The 21,163-nt window shown below is 43.1% G+C and overlaps 1 protein-coding gene across 1 annotated transcript; it reads left to right on the forward strand.

Annotated features, from left to right (window-relative positions):
* Window positions 1-815: 815 nt before the first annotated feature.
* On the forward strand, window positions 816-20,914 carry CAMLG (calcium modulating ligand; the record flags this gene model as incomplete). The annotated part of the gene is made up of 3 exons (XM_018569959.1): window positions 816-983; window positions 11,665-12,080; window positions 20,849-20,914. Coding segments are annotated over exons 1-3 (630 nt in total), but the record flags the coding sequence as incomplete, so codon positions are not given.
* Window positions 20,915-21,163: the final 249 nt, after the last annotated feature.

Genomic DNA, 21,163 nt, shown 5'->3' on the forward strand with positions numbered 1-21,163 from the left:
GACACAGGTAAGTTTAAACCGTTTAAAAAAAAAACAAAAAAACTTTTTGCATATATCTACTGCTTGCTAGCAGTAGATATATGCAAAAAAACGTGAGGGTTTAGAAACCCTTTAAGCAGTAGTGGTAGGGTTGCCACCTTTTCTTCAAGCGAAACCTGAATACTCTAGCGTCGCGCGGACATTTTTGGGAGAATGAGTCGCAGCTTATTCATATGTAAATATCACAGTTGAGACTATTTTCAGTGGGGGGCCAGTAGCCCCTATCTTAATTTTGGTTGCCCCCGTCTGCCTTACATCTTGTATCCAGGTTTCTGCTGCCATGAAACCCGGACACAGCATTCAAAACCCGGACTGTCCGGTTGAATCCTGGACATGTGGCAACCCTAAGTAGTGGTGGTCACAGTTTTCATCAGGCTTGGGTGAATTCACAAAACTGGGTTTCGCATTATGCCCAGACTCCACTAGTTTACAACTTTGCACCAAGCCACCCCACACATCACTATTACACCCTTGTCATCACATTGGCCTAGCTTTCAGTGTTAATACACAATATGGTGGTCACACGTCACTGTTCTATTTATAGGAGCTTCCTCTAAGGATGAGTCGGGGAAGGTGGAGAGAGACTGGTTAAAGGGCAGAGAAAGAAGCAACACTGGCGTTTGTGACGCAGCTAAAATTTGTGTCTGGCGCTCTTGCTTTACGTAAGCGCCAACCACAAGATGGAGGCCGCCAGGCGCAGGCAGTGATATCATCACTGTGAGCCACCACCGAGCTGGCGGAGTAGATCATTGTGTAGATAGTTTTATAGGGTGGTGTTCGGAGGCACTCGCACGGCATGGAGGATACAGACAGCACCGGAGACTCGGTTCCCGGGAAGTTATCTGCCTCTCAGCGTAGGGCAGAGATCCGGAGGCGGAAGCTAATGAGTAACTCGGAGGAGAGAATGAATAGGATCATGGGTATTCATAAGCCACCCAGCATCGGTGAGAGTCCGATCAGATATCATATGTGATAATTCCTGAGGTGGCGTGTGTGTGTATTCTAACCGCAGACAGCGTAACATTTCCTTTTGCTTCTATATAAGTGGCTGTGAAAATATATCTGCTTTTGTAGATTTATTCAGCAGCCTCTGATTTCGGTCTAATGTAATTGTTACATGTAAAGAGGCACCGTAATAACACTCGATTCGCCTGTAGCTGGGTTAAGAATTGACAGTTCGTTGAATGGTGGAAGGAAAAGAGCATGGAAGAGAAGCCATGCTTTATTGCCCCAGCTTTGGGAGAAAATACACATCTGTTTCTAAAGTCCTGTGTTTTGTTTTTTCACGTGTGTACAGTGCAAATCCTAATTGTATGTAAAGCCGACTCCCATAAAAGACTGATAACATCTTTCAGAGCATGGTACATGTTACACCCATATTTAGGGTGTTATGTGAAACATGGTCACAGTCCACAGCCCCCCAAACTGCACCTCTTTACTGTATTGCTGGGTGCTTCTCACCTCAAGATCTCATTTTTTTTTATTTGGTATGTCTGGGAGTGGCTCTGCCCGCAGAGATGCGTCGTCATTCATTTCCAGATCCATTCACCGGATCTGGAAATGAAAAAACTACCACTGCAACAGAGGGACTCGCAGATTTCAATAGAGTACCAGTGTGATGATGTCACTGCACTTGTAGTCCATTGATTACTTCCATCAGCCCTGGAACTGAAGGATCGTAGCTCGGTATGGATAGGGGCTGGAGGAAGAGTCTAGCATTACACCTGCGATCCACTGATTGCAGTTGCAATGCCTTGCAGGTACCATTTATCCATATTTTTTGCAAATGATGGAATTAGCTTTTATTCTAAGCTTGTTTAACTCCTTAACCACTTGCTGACCACTGTTTTTTTACACTAGGGCTGCAGCTATCGTTTATTTTCATAATCGATTAGTTAGCCGATTATTAACTTTGATTAATCGGATAGACTAAAAAGAATACCGTCATTTATTTAAAATACACAATTGCAGCTTTACAGAGAAAAAGTTTACTTCAGAATAAAACGGTATGCACATTTTTTGCAATCGCACTGCACTGGAATGCAGGGCATTGCAGTACCGTGCATTCCAGTGCGGGCAATCACACTGCGGACGGGAGGTGCATTTGGGATGCATTGAATGAATGGCGTTGCGCACCTCCTGCAGCAACATTTGTCAAGCCGAAACGGAAAATGACATATATTCGTGGTGCACCGATATATCGGCCGCTGAAACATATCGGCCGAAAATGGCACTTTTGGCTGAATACTGAAAGCGATATTTTCCTGCCGATACATCGGCGCACCCCAGGTCTCCCCGCTGGGGCACAGAGCAACGCCCAGCGGGGAGGAGAGAAAGTGACAGCTGGCCGAGCGCTGTGAGCGGCCGATGTCTCTCCTCCCACACCACTCAGCCGCCTATCACAGTCCGGCAGAGTGGTGTGGGGGCGGAGACAGTGACAGTGTGTGACAGAGGAGAGCGAGAGCAAACACCCAGTGATCGCTGAGGGCTTGTTCACACCAAGCGCAGAGCAGGTGCAGACCGGATCAAAACTGCGTCCAATGTATTCCTATGGTATTTTTAGCTCCAGTTCACATCGCAGCGTGCAGATCCAGAGCAGGTGAAAAAACTGCGGCAAGCCCTTTTTTACCTGCTCTGGATCTGCTCTGGAACGCATCAAAAACGCATGCAAGTGCCTGAAAGCCCATGTTAAACTTTAAAAAAAAAAATTTTAAACCAAAAACGGCCCGGAACGCATCAAAAACGCGGCACAACCCACTGCACTGCGTGTGCAGAAACCTGACCTGATCTGCTCTGCATTTGGTGTGAACAAGGCCTGAGAGTTTGTAGATAATTGAGGATATGGTATGGTTACTATATCCTCAATTATGAATGAATGGGAGTGATCTACATCACCTCCTGTTCATTCATAGTTGTAGTTCTAGTAAACACACAATGTCCTCATGTTATCAATGAACAGGAACACTCAGAGGATTCCTGTTCATTGATAACAGGGGATACAGAAAAATAGATTGAGGCCCCCGTTATCTAAATCTCTTTTTCTATTTTAAAAGGGAAATATAAGGGGTCTGTTTAGACCCCCCCCACCCCCAATATTTCCCTGAAGCCCCTAAAAGTAAAGTAAGTAAAAATATTTAATAAAAATAAATATAAAAAACATTAAAAGTTTATAAAAAAAATTAAAGATGAAAAAAATTAAAATAAAAACATTTTCGGTTTTGGCCTGACAATTTTTTTATTTCGGTTTTTAAATTTCTATTTCGGTGCACCTCGTGTGTGTGTGTGTGTGTGTATATGTGTATATGTGTATATGTGTATATGTGTGTATGTATGTATGTATGTATGTATGTATGTATGTATGTATATTTAGGGATGCACCGATATATCAGAGACCGATACATATCGGACGAAAATAGGTCTTTTGGGGAAATGCCGAAACAACAAAAAATTTCCCGATAATGACCCACCTACCCTGCCCGCCCACAGTACAAGCTTCAAACACTGCCCACCAATTTAAAGCCCCCGCCACCTGCTGTGACTCTGCCCAGACCCCACTCGGACTCACCTGACTCTTCTTTGTGAGCGGGTGTAAATCCTCCTGTCTGCAGGTATATCAATAATTATACCCAGGAATGGATGGCCACAATAAAAATGAGGGAGGGAGTGGGGGGATCGGAACTCTAATCCGCAGTTGTTGGTTGCTGTACTTACATTCATCTGCCGGCGGCATACTCTTGCGGCCTGCAGCTGTCTTTTACCTAGTTCCAGCCTGGACGTCTGCTGCACTGCGGAGGTAACTCCGCTCCCCCACATCTTCCCAAGACCCCCCCATCACACCTCACCATCTCCCGCTGGCCGCTCCGCTGCCTCTGCTCGCTCCGCTTCCCCGTATACCATTTAACGGAGGTAAGATTGTACTGCAGTGACTGAAAACAATAGCAAACCTGCTATTGGCTATTTCAAAATGCAAAATGGACCCGCCCACTGCCTGTCAATCAGCAGAGGAGCGGACCTGAAGGAGTAAGTTCTCCTTCAGCAGAGGAGCGGACTTACTCCTGAAGGAGTAAGTTCTCCTTCAGGTCTGCTCCTCTGCTGAATGACTGCAGGCAGTGGGCAGGTCCAATAGCCAACCTGCGATTGGCTATTGCATTTTGAAATAGCCAATCGCAGGTTTGCTATTGTTTTCAGTCACTGCAGTACAATCTTACCCCTGTTAAATAATAGTAGAGAGGGAAACGGGGCAGGGGCCGTCGGGAGATGGTGGGGTGTGATTGGGGTGGTGACAGCTGTCAGGATGGAGAATGGTACAAACGCTCAGTGATCGCTGAGTGTTTGTAAATAATTGAGGACAGAGTATGGTTTACTATATCCTAAATTATGAATCAATGGGAGTGTTCATCACCTCCTGTTCATTCATGATTGTGGTTATAGTATATATTCTATGTGCGCAAGTTATGAATAAACAGGAACACTCAGTATAGAGGATTCCTGTTCATTTATAACTGGGGCTGCAGAAAAAGAGGACTCAATCTCTTTTTCTCTAGTCACCTTCCAGGACAGCATTAGAGAGATAGGCTCCTCCCACCGGAACAGGAAACACATCACCCACACTTAAAATAAAAAGGAGCCCAAGCCTAGCACGCTTCAGTTATTCCGATGGACGGGTCATTAGGCGGAAGTGACGCTTTTCGCGCACTTCCGGCCGGGCCCGCAGAGCGTCTGACGTCACTTCCGGCCGCGAGGGTCATTGGACCCGGCGCTTCTAGGCTGCAGCAACCGCTCGGTCCACGCTACTGATGGCCAACACAGCTGAAGCAGTGGGTCGCAAAACCCTTGCGGTTCCCACACACGCAAGGGGGGGCACCAATGCCAAGGCACAGGAGCTGGAGTCAGAGGGGCCAGGGGGCCCAGCTGGCGACTCAACTACCACAATGGCATCATTTGATCTGGGGGATCCTGGTGCCGGCAGCTCTAAGGTAAGAGAGGGGAGTTCACCATTCCTTTTACCGGTTATTTCTCAGTGTTTGAGGGCATGAGAAATGGGGTTGACACACGTTGGAAGATTGCTGTTTTTTCAACATAGCTTTGTCGTTTTTGTTTTGCAGAAAAAAACTGCAGCAAATCGATCTGGCAATAAGAAATGTGCACAATGCTGTGTAAAGTTTTCCTCCACATCCAAAAAAAACAAAAAAAAAAACCTGTGCCAGTCTTGCATTGGAAAACTGGTCAAGGATGAATCTTCCAGCATGTTTAAAAAGATTCTGTGCGAGAAGAAAGGATGTCAACCTTTCAGTCATTCTGCACGGTGATACAGGATGCAGATATGACTGGTAGCCATGCGGTGGCAGTTCCTTCATGTTCTGGGACGCACATTCCCCTTCAAGCGGCCGAGTAGTGTATCTGAGAGGGCTGCTACTGTGTCTGATTCTTCCTCTAAAGGTGGATCCTGGTGCTAGCAGCTCTGAGGTAGGACAGGGGTTGGACCCCCCATGCCTATTCTTTGTGTCTCAGTGTTTGGAGACATGAGGGACTGGTTGACACCTTTTCAAGTTCTGGTGTTCATTGGGCTACGTTTTTGTGTGTTTTGCAGAAACAAACCCTCTGAAGGAACTTTGTCTTCTATCTTCCTCTATGTAGGAGGTGGTATGAGTACTGACCTGGGTGTTCAACAAAGGCGCTGGTTTGATGTTTGGACAAACCAAGGCCTCTGATAGAAGAATGCTCTCATCAGTCAGCACACATGGGAGTCTGCAAGATTAAATATCCCTCTTCTTCCAAAAAAACACTGTGCCAATCCTGTGTAGGGAAGCCAGTGGTGGATGAGTCGTCAGGCATGTTTTAAAGCCTGATAGACTGTAGGAGGGAAGAGATGATGTCGACTCTTCAGTCATTTTGCACTGTAATCCAGGTTGTAGAAATGATTGGGAGCCAGTCTCTTGATCAGGGACCTTCTGGTTCAGAGAATGCAGGGAAGAATGCATGTGCCGTACTGTGGGTAGGGCACAGTGGGGGGATAGGAACTCCTGGGAGGTGTCCTCCTTTTGAGTGTTGGTTGCTGGGGGTTAAAGTGCCTCTTGCTAACACAGGATTGGTATGTGTTATTTCCACCAGTGCATGGCGGATTAGAGGCATGGGCTGCAGCACAGATACGTTTTTTTACATGCAAACCCAGACAAGTAAGCAACCTATCACTCCCACATGGAATGGATGTGGGGTGCAGGGGTAGTGTGAATTGTTCTCAAATTTCACACTCTTTCACAGCCTCTGTTTTGTTGCAGAGGTTTATAAAGAGTTATCAGCCTAGAATGGCTGTAGCAATTGATTTACAGACTCCTTTTGCCAAAAGCACTACAATGGGGAGTACTGGAGGGGTATTGCTCCAGTTGGTTTTTTTTGCACTCTCCTTTAATTAACTACCTCCCGGCCAGCTGCTGTGTATACACGGCCGGCCAGGAGCTTCTTGGATGTAACTGGGCGTGTATACACATTCTGTTACATCCGCCCGCTCGGGCGTGGCGTGCGCGAGCAGGAAATCTACGCTATTTGAAAAGAGGCAGCAATGCCCGTTATTATACAAGCGATCCGCCGGCTATAGTATGTATGAAGCCCCGAGACGTGCGCCCCCCCCCCACCGCGGCTCCCCCCCTCCCGCTGTCAAGCTGGTCCTGGGCTCCGGTGTGAGCCCGGAACCAGCATAGTGCCTCTGTCACAGGGGATCAGAGGGAGCTTGGTACACGAGCTCCCTCCGGTCCCCTCTCCGCTGTCAGAATGCGGAAGTGGTGTATTTTACATCACTTCCGCATTCTCGTGTCACTCTCCAGCTTCAGATGCTGGAGAGAAGCTGATGAAGCAGATCTCTGCTTCATCAGGTTCTTCAGGGGGGTCCTAGGTGACATTAGGGGTCTTGGAGACCCCTGATGTCTCCATAAAGAAGACCTGTCATCTCTTTTGCTATCACATAAGGGGGTTTCTAAGCCAATTTTTTTAAGGTTACACAAAAAAGAATTAAAAAAGGTGTCAGAATGCGGAAGTGGGGTATTTTACATCACTTCCGCATTCTCGTGTCCCTCTCCAGCTTCAGATGCTGGAGAGAAGCTGATGAAGCAGATCTCTGCTTCATCAGGTTCTTCAGGGGGGTCCTAGGTGACATTAGGGGTCTTGGAGACCCCTGATGTCTCCATAAAGAAGACCTGTCATCTCTTTTGCTATCACATAAGGGGGTTTCTAAGCCAATTTTTTTAAGGTTACACAAAAAAGAATTAAAAAAACAATTTTTTTTTAAAGTCCCCACCCCTACATACACGCATGTAAACATGCGTCAGGTGCGCATGCCTGCGAAAACGACAATTGCGCCCATTACGCCGCACATGTTACATATCGCCGCGAACGTCGGAATGAGAGCAATAGTTCTAGGGCCATCAATCACTGATAACACTAAACTGATGAGCGGTGAAAGCTTTTAAAGCGTCGCCTATGGCCAATTTTGGGCATGCTAGTTTTTTACGATTTTGCGAGTGCGCGCAACTTTTACACTTGACATGTTTGGTGTCTATTTACCCGACGTGACAAAGCGGTTAAAGTGAAATTCAAAAGGAGAGACAATAGCGTGGCGGGGACCCTTTCCTTGCTGTGGTGTAATATTTTAATGTGGGCCTGCATTATTTTTTGACAGGCTCCAATGCTAATACTCTGCATTATGCTGCAGACGGGCTGGTTCATAGGCACTCACTAGCATGTGCAGTAATTGGACTTCTTATTACACTAGCACAGTGCTGCAAGGCTAAGAGGGAGTTCCGTTGCTGGTAGCAACCAGGGTTTCCTACCTGGCCGGGGCTTGTTGTGAGCTCCCAAGTTGGAAGCTATGATTGCTCTCACCTGAGTGGAGCTGGGTAGGGCTCTTTCAGCCCTGTTTGAGTAGACGGCACTTAATTTTCGCTTCCCTGTCTTAGAGAAGGGAAGAGGCAAAATCCCAGAGTATGGGAATTGCTGGAGGAGGTTACTTACTTCCTGGGAAGATATGTATTACCCATTAAAGAGTGTTAAATCTTGTCTCTCTGTATGATAGCAAGCATCTAACCTTTTCAGGTGGAGTCTTCTCTTCCAATCCTCAGTTTGCTCACAGGTGGAGCTGATCCATTGATTGTAGCTGGCTATGTGTGTCTGTCTCACAGGTGTGGGGTCTTTACTTACTACTCTGGATGCAATGCAGAGTGTGCAGCACTTGCCCAGTCCAGGATGAGAGCTTGTGACTATGGTTCTCTGTCTCTTGGACAGAGATCACATACAGGGATGTAGTTCTGTGGCTTGTTGTAGCTGTAGGTATTTCCCGACCATAAGTGGAATCTGCTTTTAGAAAGCACTAAGTAATGAAGTCCAAGATTTATTCATACCTAATGTATTTGTGTATATTTCTATGCAATCTCAGCAACAACCTGTTACTGCTTAGTATAAGCATTAGTTCAGGAGGCGATCTTTGAATTTGCTAAGTGATGCATATTCCTATGCGGCCCCCAATATAACTGAGTTTCAGCTTTAGAGAGAGCTTCATTGGTTCATGGGGTGGTTATGTATCTCAGTATTGGGGTATACCTTCTTTTCAGTATTACTATACTGCCTCTAATTAGAATCAAGTTGCAGCCTCAGTGCAAACATCGTTGGCCCAGGAGGGAGTTAGGTATATTGGTATTGAAGTATAATGCTATATGCCCTCTAAAAACACCCAATTTGACTTCTTTTCATTACTTATGAATCTCAGTCCCGATTGATATCTGGTTGTGGGGTGTTTTTTATACTTTCTCCATTATGGCTTTAGAAGGAGCATTATCTGTCCGTGGGGCAGTTCTGAAGCTCGGTAGGATGTACGCCTTAAGTTTTGCCATTAGGTCTTTCTGGACCCTGTATACCATCCTCTGCCTATACCTTCATAAGATAGTTATGAATTTTGGTATCTGCGCATACTACGTGTATAAGTATACTAGACTGCCTCCAAAGCAACCAAATTTTTTTTTTTTTTTTTGGAAACATCTTTGGTTCATAGGGCAGTTGGGAATCTCAGTATTTCTGCATACCTTTTGTTATTAGTGCTTATATACTGTGTCCGGAATAACCACTTTACTGCTTAATTATGTTTTTTCATTTATTTTTATTTTTTTTCTCTCATAAGGTAGTTTTATGAATTTGAACTTCATGAACTTCAGTGTATGCGCATTCCATGTGTATGAGCACAGCAGTCTGCCTCCAAAGCAACCAACTTTCCATTTTTGTGGAAATATCTTGTTTTGGTTCTTAGGGCAGCCGTGAGTATCAGTATATGCGCATACATTCATTTTTGGTGCTTATTTACTGTACCTGGTATAACCTTTTTTTGGCTGCTTAAGGTAAGCATTTTTGATTCATTAGGTAGTTATGAATTTCAGTTTCTGTGCATACCATGGGTATGAGAACATTAGACTGCCTACAAAGCAACCAATTTTTGTGGTTCAAGAGGTAGTTATGGATATCATCTGTGTTCCTTCTACCCGCAGTTGTAATGCTACACTTCAGGACCTTTACTCGTCAGTAAGGTATAATTACGGAGTCCTACAGGCTTTCCTAGAAACTCCGTTGAACTAATTGTAGCATGTTCTTTAAAATTATTGCATTTAAAACGGCTTTGCTTGTAGCCATGGTTTAGCGAAATGTACACTTTGCCGATTTTGGGTCCCTATAGCACAGGGAAACATTTTATTAAAACCAGTCCCGGTTTTTCCAATGGCAATAGTGCAATATGTCAGGGAACGCATGGTATGGCAGTTCCCTCCTTTTGTACCAGTACATCAGTTATGGGAGAAGCAGCCTTACTAGGTGAGTCCTCCCCCATACATACACGTATGCAAACAGGCGTCGGGTGCGAAAACGACGATTGCGCCCATTACGCTGCACATGTTGCATATCGTTGCGAACATCGGAATGAGAGCAATAGTTCTAGGGCTATCAATCACTGATAACACTAAACTGATGAGCTGTAAAAGCTTTTAAAGCGTCACCTATGGTCAATTTTGTGTATGGTAGTTTTTTGTGATTTCGCGGGTGCGCGCAATTTTAAAGCATGACATGTTTGGTGTCTATTTACCCGACGTGACCCCGTCTTTTATATTTTACCAAAAATATGGGTAATAAGTTTTTTTCCCAAAAATGTAAATATTTCCTTAATATAGTAAAAAATAAAAACCCCAGTGGTGATTAAATACCACCATAAGACAGCTCTATCTGTCCCCCCCAAAAATGGTATAAAATTAATTTCAGTACAGCGTTGCATGATGGAATAAACGTCAGTCAAAGTACTGCAGCGCTGAATACTGAAAAATGGCCTGGCCAGGAAGGGGGTCTAAACACCTGGTCTTGAAGTGGGGATATATATATATATATAATTTGCTAAAACTCCTAAAATGCTCATTTATGAATCAGAAGTACCACCCACATGCATAAGAAGTGGAGCTGAAAGACATTGTTTTTGATAGAAATTACATTTTATAATTGCTGGGGCTGGAGATGTAATGCATTACATGACTGCAGAGGCTGCAACCATTGAGTCATGCTAGCCTATATGCTGCATCAGGGTCAAATGTTGCATGCCTGAATTGTGGTTCATTGGCAAGCTAGTAGAAATGATTGGGCTGCTTTATCACTGTACATCGTAGCATGTGACACGGTGCCCCTTTAACCTTTATTCATTAAAGCACCACAAAGTAATACTAAGATCAATCCTAATTGTTAGGGATGGGTTAGCGGCCAGGAACATTGCAAGACTTTCAAATATGTATGTGTTTGTCAATTCTAACAAGGGATATCATTATTATTCTTTCTCTAACTATTAACTGCTATTAGTAAGCCCTTTTTAAAAAAGATTTATAGTAACTAAAACTACCTGTTGATCCTGCCAGCAGCCAACTCTTCCTTTTATAGGCATGACGACAAAAACCACAGGGTGCTTCCTGGTTTACCACTGTCATGCCATCCTGCAAACTCCCTAAATCGTTGTACAGGATGCCGTTCCAAAGCTTGCCATACACCTTACAATCATTATCGTATGAACTTTTTCACATGATGATCGAACTGTCGTAAGATTTTCATACGACGGCCCCATCAAGCACAGACCATTGAATAGTTCAATTAGCGGTCGTTGGCAAAATCACCTGGCCGAGTTTCATTAATTGGGGGGGAACGGATTTTCGTTTGCGCATGTGCAGTGTTAAAGGTGCTATTTTTGACGTACGAAAACGCCACCAACTTAGCTAATTTCGTACGATTCGACAAAGCTTTCTAGCGTGCTTGAAAGTCAAGTTGTACGATTGCACAGTATTTGCGGTTGTACACTGCCCATCAACCTTGCGAATATCGTACGAAAACGCGATTGCAAACGAAAATTGGACGATATTCATAAGGTGTATGGCCACCTTAACGCATGGCATCCTGAGCACTAAGGAAGTCATTCTGTGTAATCACTGGCAGCCATGCTCCCCGACCCCTTTAATTGACAGCAGTAGACATCCCAAACTAAAAGAAAAATTTGGCTGTAACTCCATTAGTTTTGGCTAGTGTTTCTTCAAAGCATTGATAAGGAAGGTTTTTTTTTCTTTTCATTAGAACTGCGAATTGAAAGACTTGACAAACCAGACTCTCTGCCATTACAGTCGTCATTGTCTAAGCAAGGCACTATATTTTCTGGAGATACTGGCACTTCAAATGACCACTCTTGTGGAGAAGGCTCTACATCCTACACAGAGGAACGTATGGACTTCAACAGGAGTTCTGATTTCAGACAAGATAGCAATGGACTTCGAAACAGAACAGATGTTACTTCAGAGTCTACCCCAAGAGGCTTAAACCAATATTTAACAAGATTTGATGAAGCAATGAAACTGAGGAACCAGCTCAATAGTGAGAAGCCAGTTCCTGAGAGTAGCAATGCAGTAGATGAAATGGACTGTTTCCGCATTTGTAGACTTGTGGGAAGTGCCATTCTTGCTGTGTTTGTAAGAATGTTTGTGTGCAAATACTTGGTAAGTTAGTAATGTTTTAACAACTTGTTTGTTAATAATAATTTTAATTTACAGGATTTATATAGCTCCAACAGTTTGCACAGCGCTTAACAATCAAAAGGAACTCTGGTAAGTACTTGTCAGTTTTTATTTCTTTGACAGGTTTTTTGTTTTGAATGCAGCTTTTTGGTAAAGTAGATTTAAACTTTAACAAATCAATATACAGGTGAAACTCGAATAATTAGAATATCGTGCAAAAGTTCATTTATTTCACTAATGCAACTTAAAAGGTGAAACTAATATATGAGATAGACTCATTACATGCAAAGCAAGATAGGTATGATATTGTTCTATGTATAATCCTTGTTTTATTGATTGCATGTAGTAATCTAATTTTCTAACTTTCCCACACATGGTGCTCTATAATGCATTGCTGGGATAGTGGGATTTGTATTCCTCTATAGCTGATGGTACATTGCGCTTTATACGTACCATCAGCTATAGAGGAATACATCCCAGCAATACATTATACATTGTATGTATAATGTATTGCTGGGATTTGTTATATTCCTCTATAGCTGGTGTTATTCTGCATTGCGCTGTATAGAGGGCTACAAATCCCAGCAATAATACATTATACAGCACAATGCAGAATACCACCAGCTATAATGTACTATTGCTGGGATTTGTTGTAGTCCTCTATAGCTGGTGCCATTCTGCATTGATTGCTGTATAACTTTTTTTTTTTATTAGATTGCTGTATAATTTTACACTTTTCCATTTTACTATATTGCACACTTCTTTCTTTCTTTTTTTTTCTTCCACCGCTCCAAGCTTGCTCCTGTGATGGACTACAATCTCAATACAAACTAGTAGTCCATCACTGGAGCCATTTTTTAAAATCCCGATTAACCAGTTAATCGAACGTAATAATCGGCTATCTAACCGATTTTTTTTTTAAAGATTAAAGTTTATTAGACAAATGTTTTAACCGATTTTGAAAATAATCGTTAGCTGCAGCTCTAGAGCCTTCTACCTCCAAAGTTGAACATGGCTTCCCATTTACAGTCTAAGCCCTGGTCCCTGAAGCCTTTCCAATTTGTCACCCTCCTAACAATGAGGGGTTCCCACAACTTTCTCAAATGGCAGGGGGGTGTCTGCTGGCCTTTGAGAAAGAGTTGAGACATCCAGGATCTGTGAGTACACACCCTAGTCTCCCAGGGTTACAAGTTGGAGCTTTTATGCTTCCCTCCTCCTCGACTTATGCCCTCCAATCTTCCCTCTTTTCTGCAGCAAAAGGATGCTCTACAGAGGACGTTGCAGCAGTTGATGATGTCGGGAGTCATTGTCCCTATCCCTTAGCCAAGCCAACCTCTTCATGGTTCCAAAATCAAATGGTGGGTACATCCCTTCCTAGCCTTGAATTCGCTCTACCAGTTTCTGCGAGTCCGCATGAAATTGGCAAGATCTGTCATCGCCTCCCTACAACAGGGAGATCTTGCTTAAGTGACCAACAAGGACGCTCACCTGCATGTGCCAATATTTTCCTTACACCAAGGCCTTTTGCATTTTGCCTTGAGGAAAAGCACTTTCAGTTTGTGGCATTTCCATGATCCCTTGGTGGTTCACAAATGTACTAGCCCCTGTTCTAGCATTGTTGCATTCTCAGGGTGTCCATGTAGTGGGATGCTGGGCTGGGGAATGGGGGATATGTGCTAGGAACCTCAACTGTACAGGGGATCTGGTTGCTGAGGGATGCTAGACAATCAGTCAGTCTTCTGGAGTTGAGAGCAATTTGGCCATCGGGGGACAAATAATGAGGGTCCAGTCTAACTAGGCTATGACATACATAGACCATCAAGCATGGACCACAAGTCACTCAGCTTAACCTTCCTGGCGGTATTCCCAAGTGTGGCTCGGGGTTTATTTTCAGTACCATAAGCGGTAACACAGAGCCACACTCGGGATTACATAGTAGCATTACTCACCTTGTCCCTCGAGCTGCGCTGTGTCCTCCGGCCGATGCCGCCACGCGTCTTCCGGGTTATGTCCCTTGCGAGCGTCCGTGTCCTGGGGGGGGGGGGGGGGGCAGAACCGGCAGGAATTAAAAAAAAAAGAAGAAATAATCAGACCGCCAGGGAGGTTAAAGGCAACGGAACCTGATTGTTGCTTGGGTGGAACTGTACAACTGCACAGTACCAGGAGTGGAAAATTGGTCGCTGGACTTTGTAAGCAGGCAGAGGCTTGTTTCGGGGGTTAGTCTCTTCCCCTCAAGATGTTTCAGGAGGTTTGCTGCGATTGGGGGACACTGAACCTAGACCTCTTGGTGTTCAAACTAAACAAACTGCAGAAATTTGTATCTCAACGCAGGGATCCGGGAGTTTTCACGGTGGATGCACTGGTGGCTGCATGGGAGTCAGTTCTCCCTAAGCTATGTAGGGCTGCAACTAACGATTGTTTTCATAATGGATTAGTTGGCAGATTTTTTTTTTTTTTTTTAATAGGATAAAAAAAAAAATTAAATGCCCTCTTATTTAGACGACACAAATGTAGTGTTTAAAAACAATGTTTACTTCAGAATAAAACTCTGTCCACAATCCTTGGAATGCACAGCATTGTGGTATCATGCGTTTCAGTGCTGGCAAACACACTGCGGGCAAGAAGCGCGTTTGGGGTGTACAATTGACAGGAATGGCACCACACAATGCACCTACCGCAGCAGAATTTGTCAGGCTGAAACCAAGAAAATGACTTTTTCCCACCTTTTTAAAAAAAATTATTTTATGTATTATATTAGACATTTGAATTAGTTTCATGGATTTAAAATCTGAATTGAAAAATTCTAAGCCAATATAATAAAATAACCAAACTTTTATTTAAAGAATTATTGCTCTGACTCTGGCACATGTGGCGATACCTGGCATGTGTAGCGCAGTCATCATTTTCATACTTAGGTGCACCCAACTTGTGTTGCCATTAGTATGCGTGCTTGAATAGCTTCAGCCGGGGAATGTCAGCTGCTAGTGGCAAGCTTCTGCAGCCGGCAGCTGAATGTAAACGCAGTGGGCGGGTGCAATAACCAGCCTGCTATTGGCTATTGCACCTGATGTAGAGTCACAGAGGTGGTGGCTGACAGCCGGTCTCTTCTCCACACTGGGCGCTGGCTGCAGCAGTCTGTGTCCCCTCCTATCCCCGCTAGTAGCGACCCTGCAATGAAACACCAGCATCAATTGTGGAGGAGAGAACTAGGTGATCCACACAAACTAATCGATATTGAGAATAGTCGACAATTCTCATTATCGTAGAGCCAAAGAAAATCTCACCTCTCCAATTCCTCAGGATCCATCAGGATTCCATTTATTCATTCATAATTGTAGTTATAGTAAACAAACAATGTACTCATGTTATCAATGAACAGGAAGACTCATAGAGGATTCCTGTTCATTGATAACAGGGGACACAGAAAAGGAGATTGAGGACTTTGTGTTCTCAATCTCTTTTTCTATTTTAAAAGGGAAATATCAGGGGTCTGTTTAGCCCCCTTATATTTCCCAGAAGCCACTAAAAGTAAAAAATAAAAATATTTAATAAAAAATGAATTAATAAAAATAAATATAAAAAAATTTAAGTGTATAAAAAATGAATTAATAAAATATAAAAGAAATTTGAAAAAATAAAAAACAATTTCAGTTTCGGCCTGACATTTTTTTTTATTTCGGTTTCGGTTTTAAAATTTCCATTTCGGTGCACCTCTAAGATTACTAAAAATCTTATCATAAATGTCTTATATTAAAATATAAATATTGCTAATAAAAATTAAATATCATAATATATGCTCTAAGAACATCAAATATGATGGATATTATCTGGAAACTACACTACTAAGGCTAGTTAGGCGAACAGAGAAACCCACAAAAAGTAGCTAGATGGTCCTAGGTTTATTTAAAATACTATATTATAAGAGCCATCAAGAAAAAGATCTTCTAACACAGGTGTCCCAGGCAATTGCCCAGAACCTTCTCAATATTTCAGAGAATGCCAAAAGTACAAATATATTATCAAGAAATAAAGACCAAAATCCATCCAAACTCATAACTGTTCAAATCACTCATAATATTATGTAACATCCCACTCAAAGTTTAAACCTTTAGGGCCTGTTCACATGAGTTTCAGGTCCTGATCAGGTCCGGATCTGCAGACGCGGTGCTAATGATGCAGTGCGTTTTGGCCGCGTTTTTGATGCGTTCCAGTAAACTGGAACGCATCATCATTTTTGCTGGAGTGTGGCTGTATGTTAGCTGCAGTGCAGTGCGTTTTTGTCTCGTTTGCGTTTCCTGACCGTACAAAATGTGACATGCAGTATTTTTCTGTCGTAAGCTGAACGGACTGCGCACGTGAGAACTGTAGCCCATAAAACACATAGGGATACATTGGGATGCATTTTGAGTGCAAGAGCTAGTTTTGTGCGAGTGCGTGCAATTTTTAAGCTTGACATGTTTGGTGTCTATATTTACCCGACGTGACCCCGTCTTTTATATTTTACCAAAAAAGTGGGTAATATTAGTTTTATAACATAATGTCAAAAAGTAATTTCTCCTGAATATAGTAAATAAAATAAAACCCCCAGTGGTGATTAAATACCACCATAAGAAAGCTCTATCTGTCCCCAAAAAATGGTATAAAATTCATTTCAGTACAGCGTTGCATGACGGAATAAATGTTAGTCAAAGTACTGCAGCGCTGAACACTGAAAAATGGCCTGGCCAGGAAGGGGGTCTAAACACCTGGTCTTCAAGTGGTTAAGGACCTCATCCTTCCCTCCTTTTTGTCCTGCCCTAAATCTTCCTAACGAAGTCTCTCCTCACTGGATGTGGTTCGGGCTGTTTGAGTTTTTCTCTCCGCTAAATTTTAGTTTTAAAAATTGGAATGTCTTTGTCCTTCTTGAAGGACCCTGCATGGAGCTCCCTGCATCTTGTTTCACCATCAAGGTGGATCAGACGGGTCATTGTGCATGTCCATTCTGTGAAAGTGAAGGCTCCGCCTTTTCCTTTTAAAAGCGCACTCTGCTAGGTCGGTCAGTCCTACTTGGACTTTTCAACATTGAGCAACTGTTTGCAGGGTCGCTACCTGGTCTTCTGTTCATATGTGCACTGAGAACTACCAAGTGGATGTTTGGGCATCTGCTGATGCTAATTTTTGCCATAGGGTGCTATAGGCTTCTTTCAGAAGTTGGGGGTTACGTCCTTGTTTATGTGGGCCTGTTGGCAGTTGTTTTGCTGTGTTGCCTACTCCACTGTTCTATTGCTTGGACATGTCCCTGTTGTCTCCAAATCTGTCTGTGTCGTGTACTATTTTATTTTATTTAATTATTTATTTGTATTTATATAGTGCCGACAATTTATGTAGCGCTTTATATTGTTACACATTCACATCAGTCCCCGCCCTCAAGAAACTTACAATCTAAGGTCCCTATCTCGCATGTATACAACCTGAACCATGCCTGCATCCAATCAGATTGTTCAGGAATTTTGAGAGCCAATGGGGCTGACTAGCAAGTTACTGAAGCTTGGACCAGTGGGAGATTCCTCCATCCACACACTTTAGCGTAGATGGAGGAATCTGTTGCACTTTTTCCATCTGACCATAGAAAATCTGCAAATAATCTATAGGTATATGGCCAGCTTTAGACAGGAGCCAATTAACCTACCAGCATGTCTTTTTGGAGTGTGGGAGGAAACTGGAGTACCCACAGGAAACGCACACAAGCACAGGGAAAACATGCAAACTCCTTGCAGATTGATTAACCTTTTCCCCAGTTGTAATTACTCACATAAACCTTCTTGCAGCAGTAAGCAGATCTTACTTTTAAATATTTTAAATATTTATTGTAGAACGTGGAACAGAAGATGTAGATAGATATGCTGGAATACCCAAAAATGCTGATAGTCGAATAATATCACTTCTTACAAGGCGTGCAGTTCCTAGTGGAAGGTCCATTTTCTCCCTCTCAATAGGCCAGAAGTGTCTCCATTCCCACAGAGGTTCCAGTGTGTACTCTGCTTCAGGACAAACTATAGCCTGGACCAGTGGTTACTCCAGTGTCCCCATGACCTCTGTTAACATGAGTGAGGTCCTTGTAATGGATCCTGCATATGGCATTGTTTTTGTTGGTAGAGACTGCACCTCCGAAGTTCTTCCCACTATGCCTCCCAGTTCAGATTATCTTTGAGAACAGGGGCTGCTTACTGTTTTTTGTTTCTTTACGTTAATATTTTGAGGGTGTCTACAGATAAAAGCGATTTAAACTTGAGCAAATAACATCTAGAATTAACTTGTATCCATTCTATGATGTAAATGAACAAATTCATATTTGCCAAATATATTACACACACACACACACACACACACACACACACACACACACACACACACACACACACACACACCCCCTACATTTACCACCGGTCCCTCAATCAAATTAGAATTCAGTGTGGCAATGATTAGAACCTCCTAAAATAGTACACGGGTGAAACCTCTCATTTAAACCTCAAGACCTCTAGGGTCCGGTGTTCCCTTTGCTAATGACGTATGGTGCTATCATGTCAAGATCAACAGAACTCTTCAAACCTGGCCATATACACTGCTCCAATTTTTTAATTCAAGCAGTGTGTACCACTGTCAGCACCCCTTAATTTGACAAAAGTAGATTTTTCATTGTTCAGGTATTCTGACAGCCGCACACCCACCACTGTCGGAATACAATAACAAGGCAGGGGGGTTCCACCATCCACCGTTCAGAGCGTTTGTGGGGCTAGCCTAGAAGAAACTATAAGTGTATGGCCAGTTTTGGGCCCTCAGAAAGAAAGTTGTTGATGACTTTTTCTGGGAAAGCATTTAAAAAGATCACCAAACTATGTAAAATCAATAATTCCACTGTGAGTAGATTTCAAAGAAATAATATGTCCTGGGCTCGCCAGCCAAGCAAATTCAATCCATGAGCTTGAGTGATGCTAAACAAAGTTTTTTTTATTTTTATTTTTTTTAGAACCCCCAACTTTCATTGTGGTGTGTTCAGGTAATTCAATAGTTGGAGTCAAAGTGCATGCATGTACAGTTAGAGAGCGATTGCACCAATTTAAAAATCCTTTGCTATCCCAAAAAAAAAAAAGAGCAAGATTGCCTGTATGTTTGACAAACTGTAAAGACCCAACCTTGTGAAACAATGTACTGAAGACTGACCAGTGAAAGATAGTTATCTGGTCACAGTAACAGTAGACAATTTTGCTGCAAACCAAAACCGTATTTTCGTCAAATGTGAAGTATGTGGGTGGAAACATTATGGTTCGGGGTTGCTCTGCTTCTTAAATTTTCCACAAAAATGTCCACTTTAAAAATAGATGTGCTGCAATTAAAAGCATACAATGGTTACATATTGAGCTGCTAATGCAACTGCCTGGTCCACATATTTCTTGTAATCTTTTGTGCTGAAGCTTATTCTGCTTCTATAATTGTGTAATCTCAAACTGAAGAGTGAAAAAAGTATTCGTTCTTAATGATGACGAAAGGAAACCTAGCCTATACAGGACATACAGCCCAATTTACTGTACTTACTGCCAGGTGTCATAGCCACTGGCACTACTCTCCTGCGCATACTGCTCACCCTCATATATCCTCCAGCACTCCGCTCCTACAATTACTGCCTACCCTTATACTTTTTGGCACTCCTCTCATACACATACCTGCTGTCATACTCTCTGCACGCCTCCTCTGCAAAGGGTATGTATAGGGTATACAATGTATATTGTTTAAACATCACCCTTCTAAAATACGGTAAAAGATGAAAATTATCCTGCCAGCCAATTTAAACATCTGCAATTAAAAATCCTGTCTGTAATGCATGTACAACAATGTATTTCCTATTGTATTAGAGAAGGCCTCTGGGCAGAAATCTTAACCCTTGCAGTGGGCCTACCTCCACACGGCAAAGGTTAAGTGCTCATTTTTGTCTTGGGTGTAAAATAAAACAAAAAAGATATACTCCCGAGAACTGCTCATCTGCCTTGCTGGTAGACCTAGGGGCGGACTGACCAGTCGGGCACGGACCGAGGGCCCGCGGCCATCAGGGGGCCCGTCACTGACCGTATAGTAAGGAGGAGCAGGCGTAGGAGGATGACAGCTGCCAACAGACCCGATCTCAAAAGCAAGTTGCTGGAAGACTGCCCCCCCCCCAGGCGTCTCTTCCAGGTGCGCATGTCATGAAAACAGCTGATTCGGATGACTCGGCCCCACTGGAAGTGACACAGTGGAGAAAATTTATAGGATCGAGAAAAATTATAGAACACTGACTTTGATGACACTGTCCGGCCCCTCCCACTAACCTCCCACAGCTCACAGCCCAGAAGCATAGACAGCCAGTTCCCCGGCAATTCATCTTAGTGAATTGGCCCACTATTTGAAAAATAATGTGGAGAAAAAATTTCTGTGACACAAGAATGTCTATGCAGGTGGGGCGTGTGGGAGGGACTTGTATATGGGCGGAGCACAAGGGGGCCCATAATCTTGTATTGCCCGGGGGCCCCATGTGTTGTCAGTCCGCCCCTGGGTAGACCAGTCCCTGCAACTTCTCTCCTCCTCTGCTTCAGTGATGGAATGTCCTTAATATAGCTGATAGGGTCCCTTTTAATAAATATGGAAATTGCATTGTCTACTATTCTTTGCAGTGTACTTTAACTAAATTATTATTTTTAACCTCTATTTAATTGGCTTTACTTCTTTGTGCTTATTTACAGTCAATATTTGCTCCATTCCTCACATTGCAACTTGCATTTATGGGATTGTCTAAATATTTTCCCAAGGTAAGATTGTTTTTTTTTCATTGTGTTGTATCACTTTATGCAGATATATTTGCCCTACACAATCTCCGGTCAAATAAGTGATGGGTCGTAACATCTGTGTTTGTAATATTTTCAGATAGGCGGAGATACCATAGTTAATGTGTAACCTAGTCCATGCAGTCAATGTCAGCTGTATTTAGATTTAGCTTGTAAGCACTCAAAATTTAACTGTGGCAAGGAGAGCAACCAGCAGCTTAGTCATGTCAACAG

This window comes from Nanorana parkeri, unplaced genomic scaffold, assembly GCF_000935625.1.
Source record: "Nanorana parkeri isolate BGI_ZX_2015 unplaced genomic scaffold, ASM93562v1 scaffold1433, whole genome shotgun sequence".
Taxonomy (NCBI): domain Eukaryota; kingdom Metazoa; phylum Chordata; class Amphibia; order Anura; family Dicroglossidae; genus Nanorana; species Nanorana parkeri.